Here is a 17,073-nt window from a genome sequence, read left to right as displayed (position 1 = left end):
AACCTGCTTGCTACTCACGTTCTAATTCTTGTTATATTGGCTGCTTCTCGCAGCTCATCCCCTTTTATACTCTTGATGGAGATACCTCTGACAGCTCACATTAACCTAGGTGAATCGAAAAAAACCTTATCCCTTTGTCAGTAATGACAAGAACCGTACACTGCAGAACGCGACAAAGACTGTGCTGACCAGAGTTTACCGTTGCCAACTTTCGAATCCTTTGTGGGCCTGTCTTCTTTAGTGCTCGGCCCATTATCCTCAGTTGTGGTCCACTAAGGAATTGGATCGACACTTCACATTAGCCATATAATGGTTTAACCAAAAATGACCACCTAAACCCGCATACTAGAGAACCTAACTTGTACGGCTATTTAAGAAGCCAATCCACCCTGGAGCAATCAAAAAGGAACCTTATCATGCAATGAGGAGGAGCCAATGGAACTCTGATCTTCTTCGATATTGTAGTTTATAGATGGATAAATTTCACTAAAACATTATGGGCAGCCGAGCAAGAAGATATGTGAAAAATTCGTAGGTTAGTCCGAGATATCCTTAAGAATGGTTGACTTCTATATCCCTAAATAAAAATATTACGATCCAATTCTTTAGTTCTTTCACATGCAATTTTTGAAAAAAGTTTGAACTATTCTTCTTAAAAAGTAGTTCATATCTCACCAAATGTAACAAATTTCTTTCTACTGGCTCTGCAATTCATCATTGAAGTATTTCACAACTAAATTTCAGAGTCTTCAAGCAGGCTTAACTCCGTCTACGTACATTTCTGCCATCATAGAAGAGAACTGCATCATGGATAAGTCGAATCACAGTGAGAAACAAAAATATATAACTTGTATGAGACACATATTGAACATATCATTTTCAAACACTAATCAAAGTTGATTCAACATTCCATTGGATGAGTTCACCAAAAAATTATCATGATGATTCATCATAGTGTGGAAGTCGAGGCGAACACTTGAAACCAAACATTTTGTTGTGATCGTTTATCAGTCAAAATGAAATGGTCTTTTCTCCATAACCAAGAAGAAATCATGTTAACCTTGTAATGAAACCTACCCTTTTCCATATTCAATCAATAAAACTGTTAGCAGAAATCTCAAATATGTGGCATAAGAAAAAAAAGAAAAAAACATTCCGGTCGGCATTTTGAAAACATTTAGAAAGAGAAACATTCCAACAAAACCCTTTCAATTCACTCATATGTGGTTAAATTACGTATAGCAGATTTGATATATATACAAATTAATTATGTCTATAGTGTAGATGAAAGACAAAAGAAAAAAAAAAACCACAAAAACCTAATTAGAAACCAAAGAAAAAAAAAAGTAAAGAAAGAAAACACTAGAAGAAGGTAAAAAAAAAAAAAGATCAGAGTCCCTCTTAGATTCGATTGCCAAGTCCCCCAAAAAAAAAAAAACAAAAATCCCCAAATCTCTCTCAAACCCATTAGCAGCTCACAGTTTCGTTATCTTCGCTTCAGATTACCCTAACCCTCGGATGGTTCTGGAAGACTCTTTCTTTCTCAGTGAGTTGGATCGTTCCATGGACGTCGACCACCACCAAGCGTACGATGCCTGAGCTGCGTCGCAACGCACGCAGAGATCGGGCTAATAATAAGAACCCGAACCAGAACCCAATTGCTTTGACACAATCACCAGTTAGGAGAAATCCGAGGCGGCTGAAGAAACTGGTGGCCAAGGAGGAGGCGATTGTAGTAGCAGAGAAGACGACGCCTTTGGTGAATAATACTGCAGTAAAGGAGGAAGAACAGATTAGGGTTTCGAGAGAAGATAAGAAGATGGATGAACACGACAGTGGCGGCCAAGCAGCACCAGTGCCTGATGATGAAGGAAACACTCCTCCACTTCCTGAAAAGGTGTCACCTTTATTTGTTTGGATTTTGTTATTTCTACGCAATTTAGCTCTTACGAGGTTGGACTATTGTCTCTTGCATTGTTTGTGGTGTTGTTCTTGATTAGGAGAAATCTATCAAACTTGGGCGTTTCTGATTTTTTGCAAAAGTTACTGAATTTTTTATGATTTAAGATGATTTGAGTATTGACTCCTTGATTCTACAGGTTCAGGTTGGTGGTTCACCCATGTACAAGTTAGATAGAAAACTAGGCAAAGGAGGTTTTGGACAAGTTTATGTTGGTCGAAAGATGGGCACAGCCACTCCTAATGCTAGATATGGGCCGGGAGCTATAGAGGTATGCTATATTTGTTTGCAGATTTACTTGCTTTCTTTTTATTTCGTTTGAGCTATATTTAGTTTTGATGTGTCCACTTTTGCAGGTTGCTTTGAAATTTGAGCATAGAAGCAGCAAAGGATGCAACTACGGACCACCGTATGAGTGGCAAGTTTACAAGTGAGCGCTATGGTTTCTTGTGTTTGGCTCTAGGAATCTTCTTCTGTTTTTCCATATATTTGGTTTATACAAGGATGAGATAACTAATGTATGCTTTATCATCTGTTTGTCCAGTGCACTTGGTGGCAGTCATGGTGTGCCGCGAGTGCATTTTAAAGGTCGGCAAGGTGATTTTTATGTGATGGTATGTTGACATTAGCTAGATTTTAACAAAAACACTTTCTGTTCGTAGCTACTTGCAGTATGACTCATTATAGTGTTTAATCGTTCATACAGGTTATGGATATTCTTGGGCCTAGCTTATGGGATGTTTGGAATAGTACCACTCAAGCGTGAGCATCCAACCTGAGAAACCTTTACGTTATTTTGTAGCATCTGAAGATTTTGTTATATAAACCACTGGTGAACAGATATGTTTCGGAGATGAGCCAGTTTATATTCGTACTCACCATATGCTTTGTTTGTTTTATATGATGTAGGATGTCAACAGAGATGGTTGCATGTATAGCGATTGAGGCAATATCCATATTAGAAAAGATGCATTCGAAAGGGTAATTTTCTTATATTCTTGCTGACGGTACTGCCTACTGCAACTCTATTGCTTTAAATAACTTTAGTTTTCTTATATTCTCCTGTCTCTGGCAGATATGTGCATGGTGATGTAAAACCAGAGAATTTTCTGCTTGGGCCTCCCGGGACTCCTGAAGAGAAAAAACTTTTTCTTGTCGACCTCGGCTTAGGTATGTACTGTATTTTGTAGTAGGAGGAAGCATACTTTGCTCTTTGTGCTGCTTATCCAAGTTGTTGGTCTTGCAGCAACCAAATGGCGTGATAATGCAACTGGACTACATGTCGAATATGACCAGCGTCCTGATGTTTTTAGGTAAGTTGATTCAGCTAGTCATAAAGCTTGTGAGATTGATTTTTATCATTTTGTTACTTATTAATGTTTTGCATTTTGCGTTCTCAGAGGAACAGTACGTTATGCTAGTGTACATGCTCATCTTGGCAGAACTTGTAGTCGGCGGGATGACCTGGAATCTCTTGCTTACACTCTTGTTTTCCTTCTCCGAGGCCGGCTTCCATGGCAAGGCTACCAGGTTGGGGGATCTAAAAGTTAAATTGTTCGATTTTTTTGGCATTTTCCTTGCCAATCATGAACTTTTTTTTTAGGGAGAGAACAAAGGTTTCCTTGTTTGCAAGAAGAAGATGTCTACTTCCCCAGAAACTCTTTGCTGCTTCTGCCCCCTACCATTTCGTCAATTTGTTGAGCATGTTGTCAATTTGAAGTTTGATGAGGAGCCTGACTATGCAAAATATATCTCCCTTTTTGATGGAGTAGTTGGCCCAAACCCAGACATTAGGCCAATAAATACTGAAGGTGCACAGAAGGTGATTTGGTGATCTTTTTTATGACATGTTACTGTGGCTATGCTATTGAGGTTTTGTCTAGAATGCCTTAAGCTTTTTCGTGTTTGTCTGATGTGAAGCTCATATATCAAGTGGGTCAAAAGAGGGGGAGGCTGACAATGGACGAGGAGGACGAACAACCAACAAAGAAGGTCAGATTGGGAATGCCAGCAACACAATGGATCAGCATTTACAGTGCACACAGACCTATGAAACAACGGTGCCATCTTGTGTCTTATTTGAGAGTTCTTGGTACGTACGTATATAAACATGCTGCTAACATGTCTTTTTATCTTTGTGCAGATATCATTATAATGTCGCTGATGAAAGGCTTGCACAACACATTGAAAAGGGAAATGAGGATGGTTTATTTATCAGCAGTGTAGCTTCTTGCGCAAATCTCTGGGCCTTGATCATGGATGCAGGAACTGGCTTTACGGATCAAGCTTACCAGCTATCACCGAGCTTTCTCCACAAGGTAGCTTCATTCAATATTCTTGGGCAATCTTTCCAAATTTCTCATGTCTGCATAACTGCTGTCACTTCCATTTATGATGTTCTTCAACTTGTTTGTGTTGTCATTTGGTCCATATCTTCTAGGAATGGATTATGGAACAGTGGGAAAAGAATTACTACATTACAGCAGTAGCAGGAGCAAGTAACGGGAGCTCATTTGTTGTTATGTCGAAGGGTAATGTTGGTTTATTCCTTTTGATTGCTTGTGTAACAGTTGTTACCGTTTTATCTATGTTTCACAACATTCATATTTTGTATTCAGGGACTCAGTATTTACAGCAATCCTACAAAGTCAGCGATTCTTTTCCCTTCAAGTGGATAAATAAAAAGTGGAGAGAAGGATTTTATGTTACATCTATGGCAACTGCTGGAAGCAAATGGGGGATTGTAATGTCTCGTGGAGCTTATTTTTCTGACCAGGTCTTATGAAGTTAATTTATCTTCTTTTGGGTCTTGCAGCATGCATCAGTTTGAATTGCATCATGATAATATGAGGATTTTTCTGTGATGCAGGTTGTGGAACTAGATTTTCTATACCCTAGCGAAGGTATACATCGTCGGTGGGAAAATGGCTACCGAATTACATCAGTTGCTGCAACTTGGGATCAGGCTGCCTTCGTTCTTAGTGTGCCAAGAAGAAAGCTTACTGATGAGACACAGGAGACTCTTAGAACCTCAGCTTTTCCTAGTAATCATGTCAAGGTTTGTTTGCTGGTCTCTTTATTTCCTTCTCCTTTGTTATTTGGCATCATGGGTGTAACTTGTAGTCTTTTTTGTGCAGGAAAAATGGGGCAAGAATCTTTACATAGCATCTATTTGTTATGGTCGAACTGTCTCATGAAGTTCTTCTAATTTCTGTTAGGATGCAACTCATTTAGCTTTTACCATACATCCGCTCAGTGAGAAAAAAACATCTGTTGTGATCAGTGATGCTGTGGCTTAGGGAAATCTTTTAGGAAGATTGAATGAACGATGGACGCCAGACTCTTCTTCACTAGTGCTGTAATGTAGTGTATCAACTGCAAAATTGTCCTTTTTTCAACTTGGATGACCTGTTTAAGGAAATAAGTTTAACTTTCTTAGATAAAAAAGGGTAGTCTGGTCTTATATTTTTGCAAGATCATGTTGATATTATGTGGCAGTGGCTGTAATGAAGAAGGAAATGGATGTTTTTGATATTTATTATACCTCTCTTGAGAGTTTTGTCTTGTCATTTTGTCAGTGAATGTAGGAACCAAGAATTTGAACGATAAAAGAGGTCTTTGACACTTTTGGTTCAGAGATTTAAACCTATCGTGATCGTCATCTTTATCTTCTCGACATCTGAAAATGAGGTGATGTTGGGCTACTCCTCTGGAATTGTAACGATCAGCTTTCTGAGACAGCCGCACACACTTCAGCTGTTCTAAGATGTCGTATGGGGGTCATTTATCTTTACCTTTCTTTTCGCTTTATCGCAGCAGTTCTCACTATTGCTAACTGAATCATAAGGTCAATGCAGCAGAATATGGGGACATCTCGTCATCACTGCCGTATGCTGCTTTGTATCTGAGATGAATGGTAATTATTTCTTTCATGGTTCATAATTTAGTACTTGTTTGAAGCATGAAAGGTACAGCGATGATCCAAGAATTTTGTTTGTTGCAGTGCATGCAAAACAATTTCACTGTCATCAAGTAGTCTCGCTTGTATTGAAAAGGAAAAAAAATTATGTTGCATTTTCTGATTTTTGCCCTGTTTTTGTTTCAGATGTCCTACTCATGTTTTTCTATTCCCCTGGTTTTGTTGTTTAGTGAAGTACACACCATCAGTAAATTAAGGAAATATAGATGTCAAGCAGTCGGATACAACTATTGATATCCAAAACAAAAAAAAAAACCTGAAAGGCTTGATGCTTGATCTATGAACGAAACCAGTTTCCTTAACTATAAACTAATTATCATTTACTCAATTGCAATTGCAGCGTCAGTGTACATTCTATGCATTCATAAATGTAACTACCAGTTTGCTATTGATATATGACAAAAATCTATGGATCAAAACTGGATCCAAGAGAAATATAAATCTTGTACACAATCAAAGAGATAAAATTCCAATTGATAGATTAATTCATCCATACAGTAAGCCAAGTCACCCTCAACCTTTATTTCCTTCAGAAAATTGGCATACGTGTTCCATACACAAAAGTGACGCTTTCTTCACAATACTAAAACGCTCAGCAATGAAACTTGAACGGATATTCCCATATTAAGAACACACCTTGGAATATCATACTCATTGACCCACCACCACATCATGCATGCGAGTACATATATAATGTTATGTATATTGATGAAGATTGAGCTGTATTGTTACTACTTTAGACTATACTCTTAGTCAGCTTTAGCTTTCACAAGCTATCTTGTAATATTCAGGATAAATGATAACTAAGGATGGTACAAGCTAGTTTAAGGTCGAAACCATTCTTTGGCACTACTGATTTGGTATTGAAAGAAAATTGAATCCGTGAGGAAGACCTGGTGTGAATATCGTTTCAGCACATGTCATCTGCGACCTGTGAGCCCCGAACTGCCCAGAAAGATGATGGCTTCAACTTCTTGTTTGTCGCTGTGAAAAGCCAACCCAGTTGGGTTTCACACGTCGCACAGTTTGCAATTGTCCATGCATAACTGCGGATTTAAGACATAAATCAGAGTTATGGTAGACATGAAAGATTACGGATTAGGCCTGCTTAATAAAGTACAAGAACCAATGCTCTAAACATGTTAGCCTATGCCTATGAACAATTGATCTAAAGGGTCTACTTGCAACAAGTTGCGCCAGCTGCTTTATATGCTAATGCTTAAAAAAATTAGCTTGTTTTGATCTAAAGCTTGTTTCCAAATTTTCCACGAGGAAGCTCCCTAGGACAAATAATAGTGATTGAGCTCTATTTCTAAATGACTGAGGTACCAAATGAGTTGTAAGTATAATAAAGGAAGTAGGTCATTTAGTTCATATATAAACGTGATTTAAGGACAAACATTGATGAAAAAACTCTTACCCGGGAAACCAGCTGTCCTTTTTAATAGGTCTACCCGTGAGCGCTATGTCATTTGCTTTGTAAAAGGTCATTATCTCGTGCACATAGCCATGTGGGTTTACGTATGCACCAAGAGGACCTTCATTAGACATAACCAACATGTCTTTTCTTCTTGCTATGACAGTCTGCATTAATATGCAAATGTATCAGTAAACCAAATATTCAACAAAGAGGAAGTATAAATGGTATATACCATGCTCCCACAAAATACCTGACAGTGTTTACATCGAACACGATCAAAACTTTCAAGCAATTCAATTTCTCGCTGCAATCTGTAGGAGACTCCATTGAGCTCCAAGAGCTCTTGTCTAATTGACTCAGACACAGGGATTTTACTAGCAATGGAAAATGATAGAATATCTGGTTTATTTACAAAAGCCTCCATGTTTGGAACCCCAACTATCTGCTTCCACAGATCTGCATATTATCTTAACATTAGTAGACTCTAACTACGTGTGCTACTTCTAGAAAAAGATCAAAACAAACAAGAAGTTTACCTGCTGCTCTTTGAGCAAGATAATATGAGTCGTACATCCTATACAGCCAGAAAGGCCAAAATGCTCTTGGGGCCATGCGGAATCGGCTTAGATCAGTATTTCCCCGGAAATTCTGACATATCTCTTGTGAAACAGGAGTCTTACTAATTGACGATTGCCCATCTTCCTTTTCTTCATCATGGTCAGAAGCTAAACATCCCATGGATCTAGAGCTGTATGGGTTAGACCCACTAGATTGCATCTCTGATGTGCTGACTACTAGATCATCATCACTACTTGCCGAGTTATAAAATATTGAGTCAACTACTGAATAATGAAGTCTTTTTTCTGAAGGAGAAAGAGCACTTTCGAAACTTTCTTCAGAATATGCTACTGACTGAGCGTCCATATCTTTAAGAGGTGTAGATAACGACATTGCACTCAAGGATGAGCGACCTTGCAACTTGCTTAACGGTACCAGTTTTCCAAACGCATCCCTGGGAGTCCTCAGGGGTACATCTTCCTCAACAATTTGTACCTCTCCGCAAGGCTGCAAGAAGGATTTCATTAGATATAAGCTTCTTACAGAATAAACAAAGATGCATTATTCCCCTCTTTCACTAATAAAATAGGTGGAATGCCTATGTATATATATGAGAGAATGTCCATACAAATCCTTCAATGTCAGTCCAACGACGCATTAAACGGAACCGCTGTTGTCCACGAGTAATGACATTGAATGAACCATCACCAAGTCGACGGAACTGTCGTATCTGCGATTATCACCGAGAATAGTATGTTACATATTGAGAACTAGAAGATACAAATTATTCCCACCAATTAAATATATAAAACAACAACCAAGGCATTTCCCCAACTGTCTGCATCAAGACCCTGTTCTCAGGCATTGCTCCAGAAACATTGCGCAGATAATATAAAAATCTACAGTATTTTACGCAAGAAAGTGATCAACGAGGATGCCAGTTCTAAAATGTATTTATATCTTAAGAGATGTTCGTGCTAACACCAATCACATCAGATCCCACAATTCCATACAAAAACTGCAGAAAATTTCGAATACAAAACCGCGGAGGTCTTAAGATGAGACAAAAGCAAAATAAGTTTTACAACAGAAATCTGACAGGTGTAACTTCATCTAACAATCAATAGAAAGAAAAAAGAAATGAGAAAATTTAGAAAGATCACCTCTACTGTTGTCCCCACACTGGCATACTTGAGCTGAGCACCTTCTCTGTAAACACGGATCTGAATATAACAGGATAAATTTTAGATGAGTAATTTTTTCTTGTAGAAAAGAAGAAGATATTTCGAACCCAAACCAAGCAAAGCAAAAGACTAAGTAACCTACCACACCTATCGTAGATGGAGCATTAGTTTGGTTCAAAGCTTTCTCAACAGCAGCCAAGAAACTAGCCTGAATAATTCTAAGGGGTAGTGTTGCCTCTGGAAACAGAACCACTCCTGAAGTATCGCAAAGCAGCAGGGTCAATTTGTTACACATATATCTGGGTACAAAACACTAGGAGGGGACAGATGACTCTTCACACCATAGACACGAATTGGTTTATAGAAAAGGTACTTCAAGTAAATCTGAAGAAGAAACATAGTGTGCTTGTTCAATTCAAGTAAGCACCTCATGTCCGTGAACATGATTCTTAGATTAATGCTACAGATGTAACCACTAAAAGAAGAAAACTATAACCACTCGTCCGTATCTATTATTATAAATACCTTCAAGATAGAAAAGCGGGATCTTCAATACTGTGCCTCCATCCGCAAAAGCAATTCTGTTTGGAGTGTCCTCAACCTCTGTTAAACAATACAAAAACGTAAGCTCAGATGTGGCAAACATATAAAGAAAACACACAAGACGAGAGAATTAATCCATACCGCCAAGATAGGTATGTAAAGAAGACAAAGCTGGGTTGAAAATAAGTTCATCATCACCAAGGTTACCACTGGTTAAGCATCACCCAAATCAAAAGTCAGAAAAATACAACGAGTATTAAGGTTGTTAGTACTAAAGATGAAAGCAACAGCTTGATTCCTCATACACCCCAAAGAATAATCAAATCACTGTTTCGTAGATCCGTTACCTATAGGATCACTAAACCCTAAGTAATGCAAAAACTGGAAAATCAAAAACTGATTCAATACTGAAGAAACAACACTGAGAAAGAGCAAATGAAACGAAGAATAGAGTGTGAAGGTAACAAAACGATCGTATACGAGGAGAGATTTGATTGCTTACGAAGCTTGGGCGTGGGAAGAAAAGGGAAATGCAGAGAGATCAACATCATTATCATCATCGGAATCGGAATCGTGGAGGTAATCGACTTCTTCGACCTGTAATTCCTCGAAATCAAGCTCACGAATCTGCTCGATCTGCAGCCTCTCTCTCTCTCGAATCCTCTCTTCGTCCATTTCTCTCAGACTCAGAGTTTCGTTTACCCGCCACCAGAGTTGAGTCTCTCTCCTTAGTCCTTTGTTCGCCACCAGAGGCTCTGCGTCTTCCAGGTTTGTCTCCGTCCTGGTTAAGTTATCGGGCCGGTTTCTGGATCCAATACCCGGCCCAACAATTCAAACCATTAGTAAATTATAACAAAATTAACAATTTTTCCAAGGTTTTGTTGGCTGGGCAAAAAAACCAAAACCGAGTGCCCGAATAAATGATACTGAAGATGGCATATAAATTTCTTAATTCACATGAAAATAAAATTATAATAAATAATAATGATAATGAATAAAGTTATTTTATTTCCATCTAATACTGTTGACAAAATGATCAAAATCCCTTACGTTGCCATAAATTACATTTTCAACCAAACAACAAAACGAATAGTGCTAATAATACAATTTTCAAATCTAAGTAAACGACACCAAGACATACAATCAAAAGACCCACAACAAGTCTTGCCATCAAGAATGGAGCTTTTTATAAGCCAACAAGCTACACACTAAATACAGCCGATTTGGCATCACTTAAAAGAGAAGAATTCCAAAAACCAATAACTTGGGCCAGAATTCCTAAAAGTCAACCACCGTACTTGCAAAGGTTCTCGAAACCCATGTACTCGTGCCGTTGGATTTTGCCAATCATGTTCACTATTCCCACTCCACCAAGCGATATCGCACTGATAAAAATCGTGGATGCAAGGATGAAGATGATGAGAGATGCCCGACCGAGGGCTGAAATTAGCCTTCTCACTACATGCTGTCCAACTAAAGCTGCAATTGTTGCCACTCCCACAAGGTACAGAGCTGCATAAAAGGTTAAAAAATATGAGGATTATCATGAAAATTTAATCGATTATGTGACCTTATCGAACAAAATGATATAGAACTCACCATATGGAACAGGGAATCGTTTGAGAAGATTGTATTCTACAACAGACATGGATGATGAGAAAGTCATTGCAAAAGTGGCTGTGGCACTTGAAACCTACAAAAACAAGTCATTCTCGATTAACAATGTTGTTTTTATAGATAAATATTTACTGAACTTGTTAAAGAGAACCACCTGTGGTGGTACACCAAGCTCCAAGAACAATGGACCCATAATGAAACCTCCACCTAAACCAAGTAAACCACCAACTATGCCTGCCAATATGCCAAATGTACAGTAAAGAACTAGCTGGCCAACGATGAAATTTGAGTCTCCTTGTCCCTTAGATGCAATGATTCTTCTACCCTGGTACAAAGCTACTGCCTCATAGCCTGATACACCAACTGCAACCGGAATCTGTATGAAGGTAGGATAATTTGTAAGCATCTATAAGCAAGCAGTATATGTGGATTTCTCTGCAAAAAGAACTTAATTGACTTTGTACCTGTAACAAATTTATGACCCAATACGCTACTGAACAAGTAGCCAGATTTTGCTGTTTCAATAGTAGCCCATGAAGAAGTATCAATATAGTTTGAACATAAAAACAAGTATCTTCAAATGATACATATCTATATGTATTGCTAGATAAAGAAAAAAAATACTTAACCTTGGATATCTGCAGTGCCAAGAATACAACCCAGACAAACACGAGAAGTCCCAGTTCCTTCCAGTATACATTTTCAAGAATACTAACCTGCAGCACATTAGCGTTGCTTAACTGTGACATAACTTCCAAACACAGCACTAGCAGTAATGTAAAGAGAGTAGCATATACCTCTTCTTTCTTTTTGTTTCCAGGGTTCGTGCTTGGGGCTGCAGGAAGAGGCACGTATTCCACTTCAGTGCCAGATACACCTAATGAAAAAAGCTGATTAGGTGAGCAATGCTTTTCCCAATAAACGCAAAACAAAGGTTTTAAAATGGTAGGCCCTGAAAACGATTTAACAAACAAAAATATTCAACTCACCATTTGACTCTAAACGCTTAGCAGCTTCCTGTACCACAATAAATAAATATAGTTTGATGGGTTATTATTCATTACGATTAGTACAGTCTAGGTAGCAATAAACGATACAACCAACCCCAGTTTGCAAAAGGTTCGTGATGTACCTTTTTCTGTATAGTTTCCTTGTTCCAAGTCTCAGAACCCTTCAAAAATGCCTTTGTTGACGTGCCTGCATACATGATAACATTGATCAAAATGGTGACTCTACCGCAGATTGGGGAAATGGCCTGAAACACTCACTTACCTAGAAAGAGGATAATGAGTAGAACAGTAACCAACCAATCTGGGAAAAGCACATTAAACGCAACTCCAATACTAATCCCAAGCATAAGCATAGGCTGGATGAGCAAGGCGAGATCATAATCAATGATTGGCATATCAAGTGTAGGATGCCTCAGTCTAAGATTGTAATACACAGTTGACACAGAAGCACCCATAATCATACCTACAAAACTCATGACACTATTAGTTTTTTAAAATAAAAATAGCACCAAAGAGAATAAATAGTTGTTATATAAAAATAAAAATAAAGAATCTTTACATTTAGAAATAGCAGTAGCAGATTTAGGATCAAAGCCAATAATCAAACTAAGCATAGGAACGAAGATACCACCACCACCAACACCACCTACACTACCAAACGCAGCACCAAAGAATCCAACAAGTGTTCCCAAAACGATTTGCCAATTAAACTCAAATTCCTGTTTATACAACAAAACAAAACCACCCACATGAAGAACATAATTACAATCTCACAAAGAGACGAGAGAGACTTGGAGAAGAATGGTACTTACAGGCCAAACATGATGGTAACCAGTTTGATCAGATTCCCAGAGAAAATTAACGGCTCTGAGAAAGAAACTACTTGATTCATTTGAACCAAACCTCTGAGCTTTTCCTTTGATAAGGCTTCTTTCGGCGGAGACGAAGGCGAAAGCTAAAGCGAAATTGAGAAAAACCAAGAGTACCGATCTCAAACCCAACCACTTCGATTTCAATTCCGCCATTTTTGGTATTACGGAAGAGAAAATAAAATAAAAATCAATGATGATGGAGAAAACAAAGCGAAAAGGAGACAAATTCAAAAAGGGGGGAGGAGAATGGTGTCGCTTCCACGATCTAAAGAGAGAGAGATCAGGATTCAGACGACAGGTGCATGGGAGATTCAATATTTTCTCGAGCAAAAAGAAATGAATAGAACTCGGATTTTTTAATTATTACTATGTTTTTTTAAGAATGAATGCCAAGTAGACAGAGCGATTGCGTATCTTATGTTTTTTTTTTTTTTATGAAGAAATTCAGATATGTTAACATGAATGACGCACATTGAGACAACACTATAGGTCACGTAATGATGTAATTGAACTACTTTTCATTTATTTGGACAAGCACAACAATGTCATTCTGACCACCTGTTATGATAGTACTATATACTGATATACATTAAAGAATGGGGGCCAATTAGTGAGATAAATAAAAAAGAAAGAGAGAAAAAATGTGTATGTGTAATTAAAGTTTGATTAATTTGGTTGGTATCATAATTTAAGACTTCTAGTTGTACGTTAAAAAGGTACTATCATAATTTATGTTAAGAACTTGGTAGACGTAGTGGGGCACTTGATTTGGATTTAATGGGTAAGGGGAAGGAAAATCAGATTTAAATTGAGGATCAATCGACAATTAGTTTAATGCTATTTTAATATTTTAAAAATATATTAATCTGTTATACTTAATTTTTAAACAATACAGTACTGTTTTTGAAACTCCAGTAAATATATGAAAACATATTATTAAAATAAAATGTATTTCTTTATTGTATTTCTTTATTTTTTTTCATGGGCTTAGACCATCTCCATTGTATTTCTTTATTTTTTTTTCTAAAATAGAGTAACTCAAAAATAGAGCATTGTATTCCTCCAATGTATTACTCTATTTTCACCTTTATAATAGAGTTAGTGTAAAAAATAGAGGTGAGAATAGAGTTGCTCTATATATAGAGCAATCCTATTATTTTCTCTATTTTAGAGTAAAATATAGAGTACGGTTGGAGCAAATGTTGCTCTATAATAGAGATTTGACTCTAAAATAAAGTGGGGTTGGAGATGCCTTTAGTCATTAATCACGGTGGATCCAACAATTATATGGAGATTAATAGAACTAGAAGGAAAATAAGAATTTTTTTTAAAAAAGCAACTATATATTTATTTATATGGACAAGCATATGTCATTTAGACCACCTGCTGCTATGATATATGGAATATATGTGTATAAAAACTTTTTTCAAACCTTTGAAAAACTTTATAAATATTTGGATCCAATCTCTAAGTAGTAGTTACTATTCAGAAGTAGCTTAAAACCCCTATAAAATTTTATAAATTTCTAGATTTTATAAAAGATATTTTGAAAAATAATTAGATAAAATGGAAATTTTAAAAATTGGTACACGAAAAGTGGTAGTTCCCAAAATTCTACTTTTATTTCTACTTTACTCTTTGAGGAATGGTCATTATAAATGAAATGTAGTGCCGAAAAATTAATAATGATAATAATAACTTTTAAAATATTTCACTATATCAAGATATTAAGATCTAAATCTAAACCCTAAAATATGACATGAAGTGTCCCATCAACAAAGATGAAATTCACTTTCTAAGATGTAATTTTAATTTGCGGAATAAAGATTTAGCAAAAATTTTGTTACAATAGACAACGAGATGATTAATAATAATAAAGCAGTCAATTTTGTTGATAAAGAATGCAAAATGATTGTCTTAACTCTTAAGTAGATAAATGATGTTTGGACTCAAAAACATATAAAGGAAAAAATTGGTTGAAGTGTCGAATTAAACAACAAATATTTGAGTGAACTTTATAGAACATAAAATCCTTAAATATGTTTAGTTCTCGTATTATCTTTACAAAATTTAATATATTAAATTAAAGATAAAAATGGTGAAGATTTGTTAACTTAAAAAAAAAAATGAAACTCTCTCTACTTTCAGTTAAAAAATTGGAAGTTTAAAATTTTGGGATCAAGATTAATAACAATTGTCAATCTAATTGTATTTTAATAGTTTAATAACTTAATACTAAAATTCATCGTTTACTTTTGAAAACAATAAACAAACAATGACATTTTTATTTTTTTCCACAACTGCCTCATCAAAGGAAATAAAAAGACACTCATTTTTTCTTTTGACTAGGGGTGCCAACTGCCAACAGTGTTGGCCCAACACGGGTGCTAAATGCTAACGTGATGTTTTCCCTACTTTTTTTTTAATAATACATACACACACTTGTCATGATTTATGCATATTTAATGGTAAATCCATGATACATATAATTCGCTAGTCATATAAAATTTTAATAGAATACTAATTAAGACTATAGAGTAAAGAGTGTGATCTTGGTTTATATAATTATTTATAATCTGAAACTGGCACTCAAGTATCACATTAACTGGATAAAGCCTTTTTATATAGGACAGTCAAAGTGGTGGACTACTAGGAGAGAATGGAGATCTCAAATTATTTCTTCTTATTTCTTCTTAATGATGTTTTTTATAGTGGTTAAAACTTAAAAAGCTAAAAAATGATGTTGATATGTGTTTGTCTGTCATAGATAACTCAGACCCATACCATACTACTATGAAATCTAAATTGAACTAGAATAGGGAGCCAACAAACTAAAATTACTGTAAAACCTCTATAAACTAATAATCTAAAAAAATATATGATATTTTTTTCATTTATAATCATGTTAATTTATTTATTAATTTATAGATAATTTTCAATTGCTTTATAATGTAAGAGTTTATCTTAAAGCTCTAGAAAAATATGAATTAAGACCATTTGATCTAAACATTTAATATATAAAAAACCTGTTTTGACAATAAATAAGAAAGAATATCCGCTTTGTAAATGATACACATAAATTCATAATTATGAGTAATGAGTTTAGTTGTCACATTTTAATAACCTATAAGTTTATTAAAATGAAAATAATGCATGTGTAGGAGTTGTTATATATTTAAATGATACTGTATTAGTTTAGAATACTAATGAACCACTTATTTACACATGATTTTTTATTAGTATTATCTTATTAAATCAGTAAATTTCTATACTGCCTTTCTCGTGTGCCTAATTTTATTATTATTTTACAGTGTATTATGTTGTAGACGATTTATTTATTACTAGTTGTTCGATATACTGCCAACTAAATTGTCAATGAAACAAAAACTATCCTATCCTTACTTTTATTTTAAAATTAGGTGTAGTGCACACAAGTAGGTGATATGTTACCAATCATTTTTTTTTCCTCCTAATTTTTCTGTTTTCCAATAGTTTTCTGTCTTGTTATTTTTGTTTTAACACAAACTAAATTCGTCAGGAAATTGTCGAAAGTATCAACAAAAATATCTCTAAGAAATTCAGGTGTCTTCTTCTAGGCCTAGAATCCAAGATCTTGATATTTTGTCTACACATATCATATTTAGTATATATGATTAAAACTCACATAAAAAAATAAAAAATATATCATCTTATGGTAATTAGAACTTGGTTTTCTTTTGTTCTAAATTAGAACTCAAAATTATAGATAAGAGACGACCTTTCCAAATAAAATACCTATCTTATTTTCTTCATGTATGATCCGGTATGTATATTCTGTCAAGAACCAACAACAACAACGTACAACAACAAAAAAAAGACAAGTCAGATCTAAAGAATAAACAGGTCTACTTTTGACTATTGTATTGTTGTGTGTTTGTAAATTAGTCAGAA

At 35.7% G+C, this 17,073-nt stretch overlaps 3 protein-coding genes across 4 annotated transcripts; 1 reads left to right on the top strand and 2 right to left on the bottom strand.

Annotated features, from left to right (window-relative positions):
• The first annotated feature begins 1,280 nt into the window (after nt 1-1,280).
• Nucleotides 1,281-5,498, top strand: LOC104714043 (casein kinase 1-like protein HD16). Its single transcript, XM_010431280.3, has 16 exons — nt 1,281-1,897; nt 2,100-2,231; nt 2,317-2,390; nt 2,505-2,574; nt 2,667-2,722; nt 2,870-2,941; nt 3,036-3,130; nt 3,207-3,273; nt 3,361-3,490; nt 3,564-3,782; nt 3,881-4,020; nt 4,104-4,278; nt 4,401-4,491; nt 4,579-4,736; nt 4,830-5,018; nt 5,098-5,498. The coding sequence occupies exons 1-16, from the start codon at nt 1,592-1,594 to the stop codon at nt 5,155-5,157; spliced, it is 2,034 nt and encodes a 677-aa protein (XP_010429582.1). The 5' UTR covers nt 1,281-1,591; the 3' UTR covers nt 5,158-5,498.
• Nucleotides 5,499-6,437: 939 nt separating this feature from the next.
• Nucleotides 6,438-10,558, bottom strand: LOC104714042 (uncharacterized). Of its 2 annotated transcripts, none has more exons than XM_010431279.3 (10): nt 10,147-10,558; nt 9,786-9,853; nt 9,627-9,704; nt 9,244-9,356; nt 9,081-9,140; nt 8,546-8,647; nt 7,896-8,424; nt 7,610-7,815; nt 7,360-7,523; nt 6,438-6,985 (listed from the first exon to the last, which is right to left on the bottom strand). In XM_010431279.3, the coding sequence occupies exons 1-10, from the start codon at nt 10,317-10,319 to the stop codon at nt 6,850-6,852; spliced, it is 1,629 nt and encodes a 542-aa protein (XP_010429581.2). In that variant the 5' UTR covers nt 10,320-10,558; the 3' UTR covers nt 6,438-6,849. The 2 variants fall into 2 exon arrangements, with proteins under 2 accessions (XP_010429581.2, XP_087323298.1); XM_087467172.1 differs by having other exon boundaries at nt 9,244-9,485; nt 10,147-10,390.
• A 71-nt stretch (nt 10,559-10,629) lies between these two features.
• Nucleotides 10,630-13,729, bottom strand: LOC104714041 (sulfite exporter TauE/SafE family protein 3). Its single transcript, XM_010431278.3, has 11 exons — nt 13,084-13,729; nt 12,831-12,990; nt 12,534-12,734; nt 12,394-12,458; nt 12,251-12,278; nt 12,059-12,138; nt 11,891-11,977; nt 11,726-11,776; nt 11,416-11,637; nt 11,244-11,337; nt 10,630-11,156 (listed from the first exon to the last, which is right to left on the bottom strand). Exons 1-11 carry the CDS (start codon nt 13,294-13,296, stop codon nt 10,930-10,932), a joined length of 1,428 nt encoding a protein of 475 aa, XP_010429580.2. The 5' UTR covers nt 13,297-13,729; the 3' UTR covers nt 10,630-10,929.
• Between the last annotated feature and the right edge of the window lie 3,344 nt (nt 13,730-17,073).

Source organism: Camelina sativa, chromosome 9, assembly GCF_030686135.1.
Source record: "Camelina sativa cultivar CO46 ecotype springtype chromosome 9, ASM3068613v1".
In the NCBI taxonomy this organism is placed as follows: domain Eukaryota; kingdom Viridiplantae; phylum Streptophyta; class Magnoliopsida; order Brassicales; family Brassicaceae; genus Camelina; species Camelina sativa.
The sequence above is the reverse complement of the archived record's forward strand: the minus strand, read 5'-3'. Positions and strand labels throughout refer to the sequence as shown.

Bases quoted from the DNA above. Each gene is read 5' to 3' on its own strand.
- LOC104714043 (XM_010431280.3), top strand. From the start codon at position 1,592: ATGCCTGAGCTGCGTCGCAACGCACGCAGAGATCGGGCTAATAATAAG. The intron at 2,723-2,869 runs GTGAGCATCCAA...TATATGATGTAG, and splicing joins TGGAATAGTACCACTCAAGC to GATGTCAACAGAGATGGTTG. The intron at 2,942-3,035 runs GTAATTTTCTTA...TGTCTCTGGCAG, and splicing joins GAAAAGATGCATTCGAAAGG to ATATGTGCATGGTGATGTAA.
- LOC104714042 (XM_010431279.3), bottom strand. From the start codon at position 10,319: ATGGACGAAGAGAGGATTCGAGAGAGAGAGAGGCTGCAGATCGAGCAG. The intron at 9,705-9,785 runs GTATGGATTAAT...ATTGTTTAACAG, and splicing joins TTTACATACCTATCTTGGCG to AGGTTGAGGACACTCCAAAC. The intron at 6,986-7,359 runs GTAAGAGTTTTT...TTAAATCCGCAG, and splicing joins AAGGACAGCTGGTTTCCCGG to TTATGCATGGACAATTGCAA.
- LOC104714041 (XM_010431278.3), bottom strand. From the start codon at position 13,296: ATGGCGGAATTGAAATCGAAGTGGTTGGGTTTGAGATCGGTACTCTTG. The intron at 12,735-12,830 runs GTAAAGATTCTT...TGAGTTTTGTAG, and splicing joins TGCTACTGCTATTTCTAAAT to GTATGATTATGGGTGCTTCT. The intron at 11,777-11,890 runs GTTAAGTATTTT...CTATTGAAACAG, and splicing joins TGGCACTGCAGATATCCAAG to CAAAATCTGGCTACTTGTTC.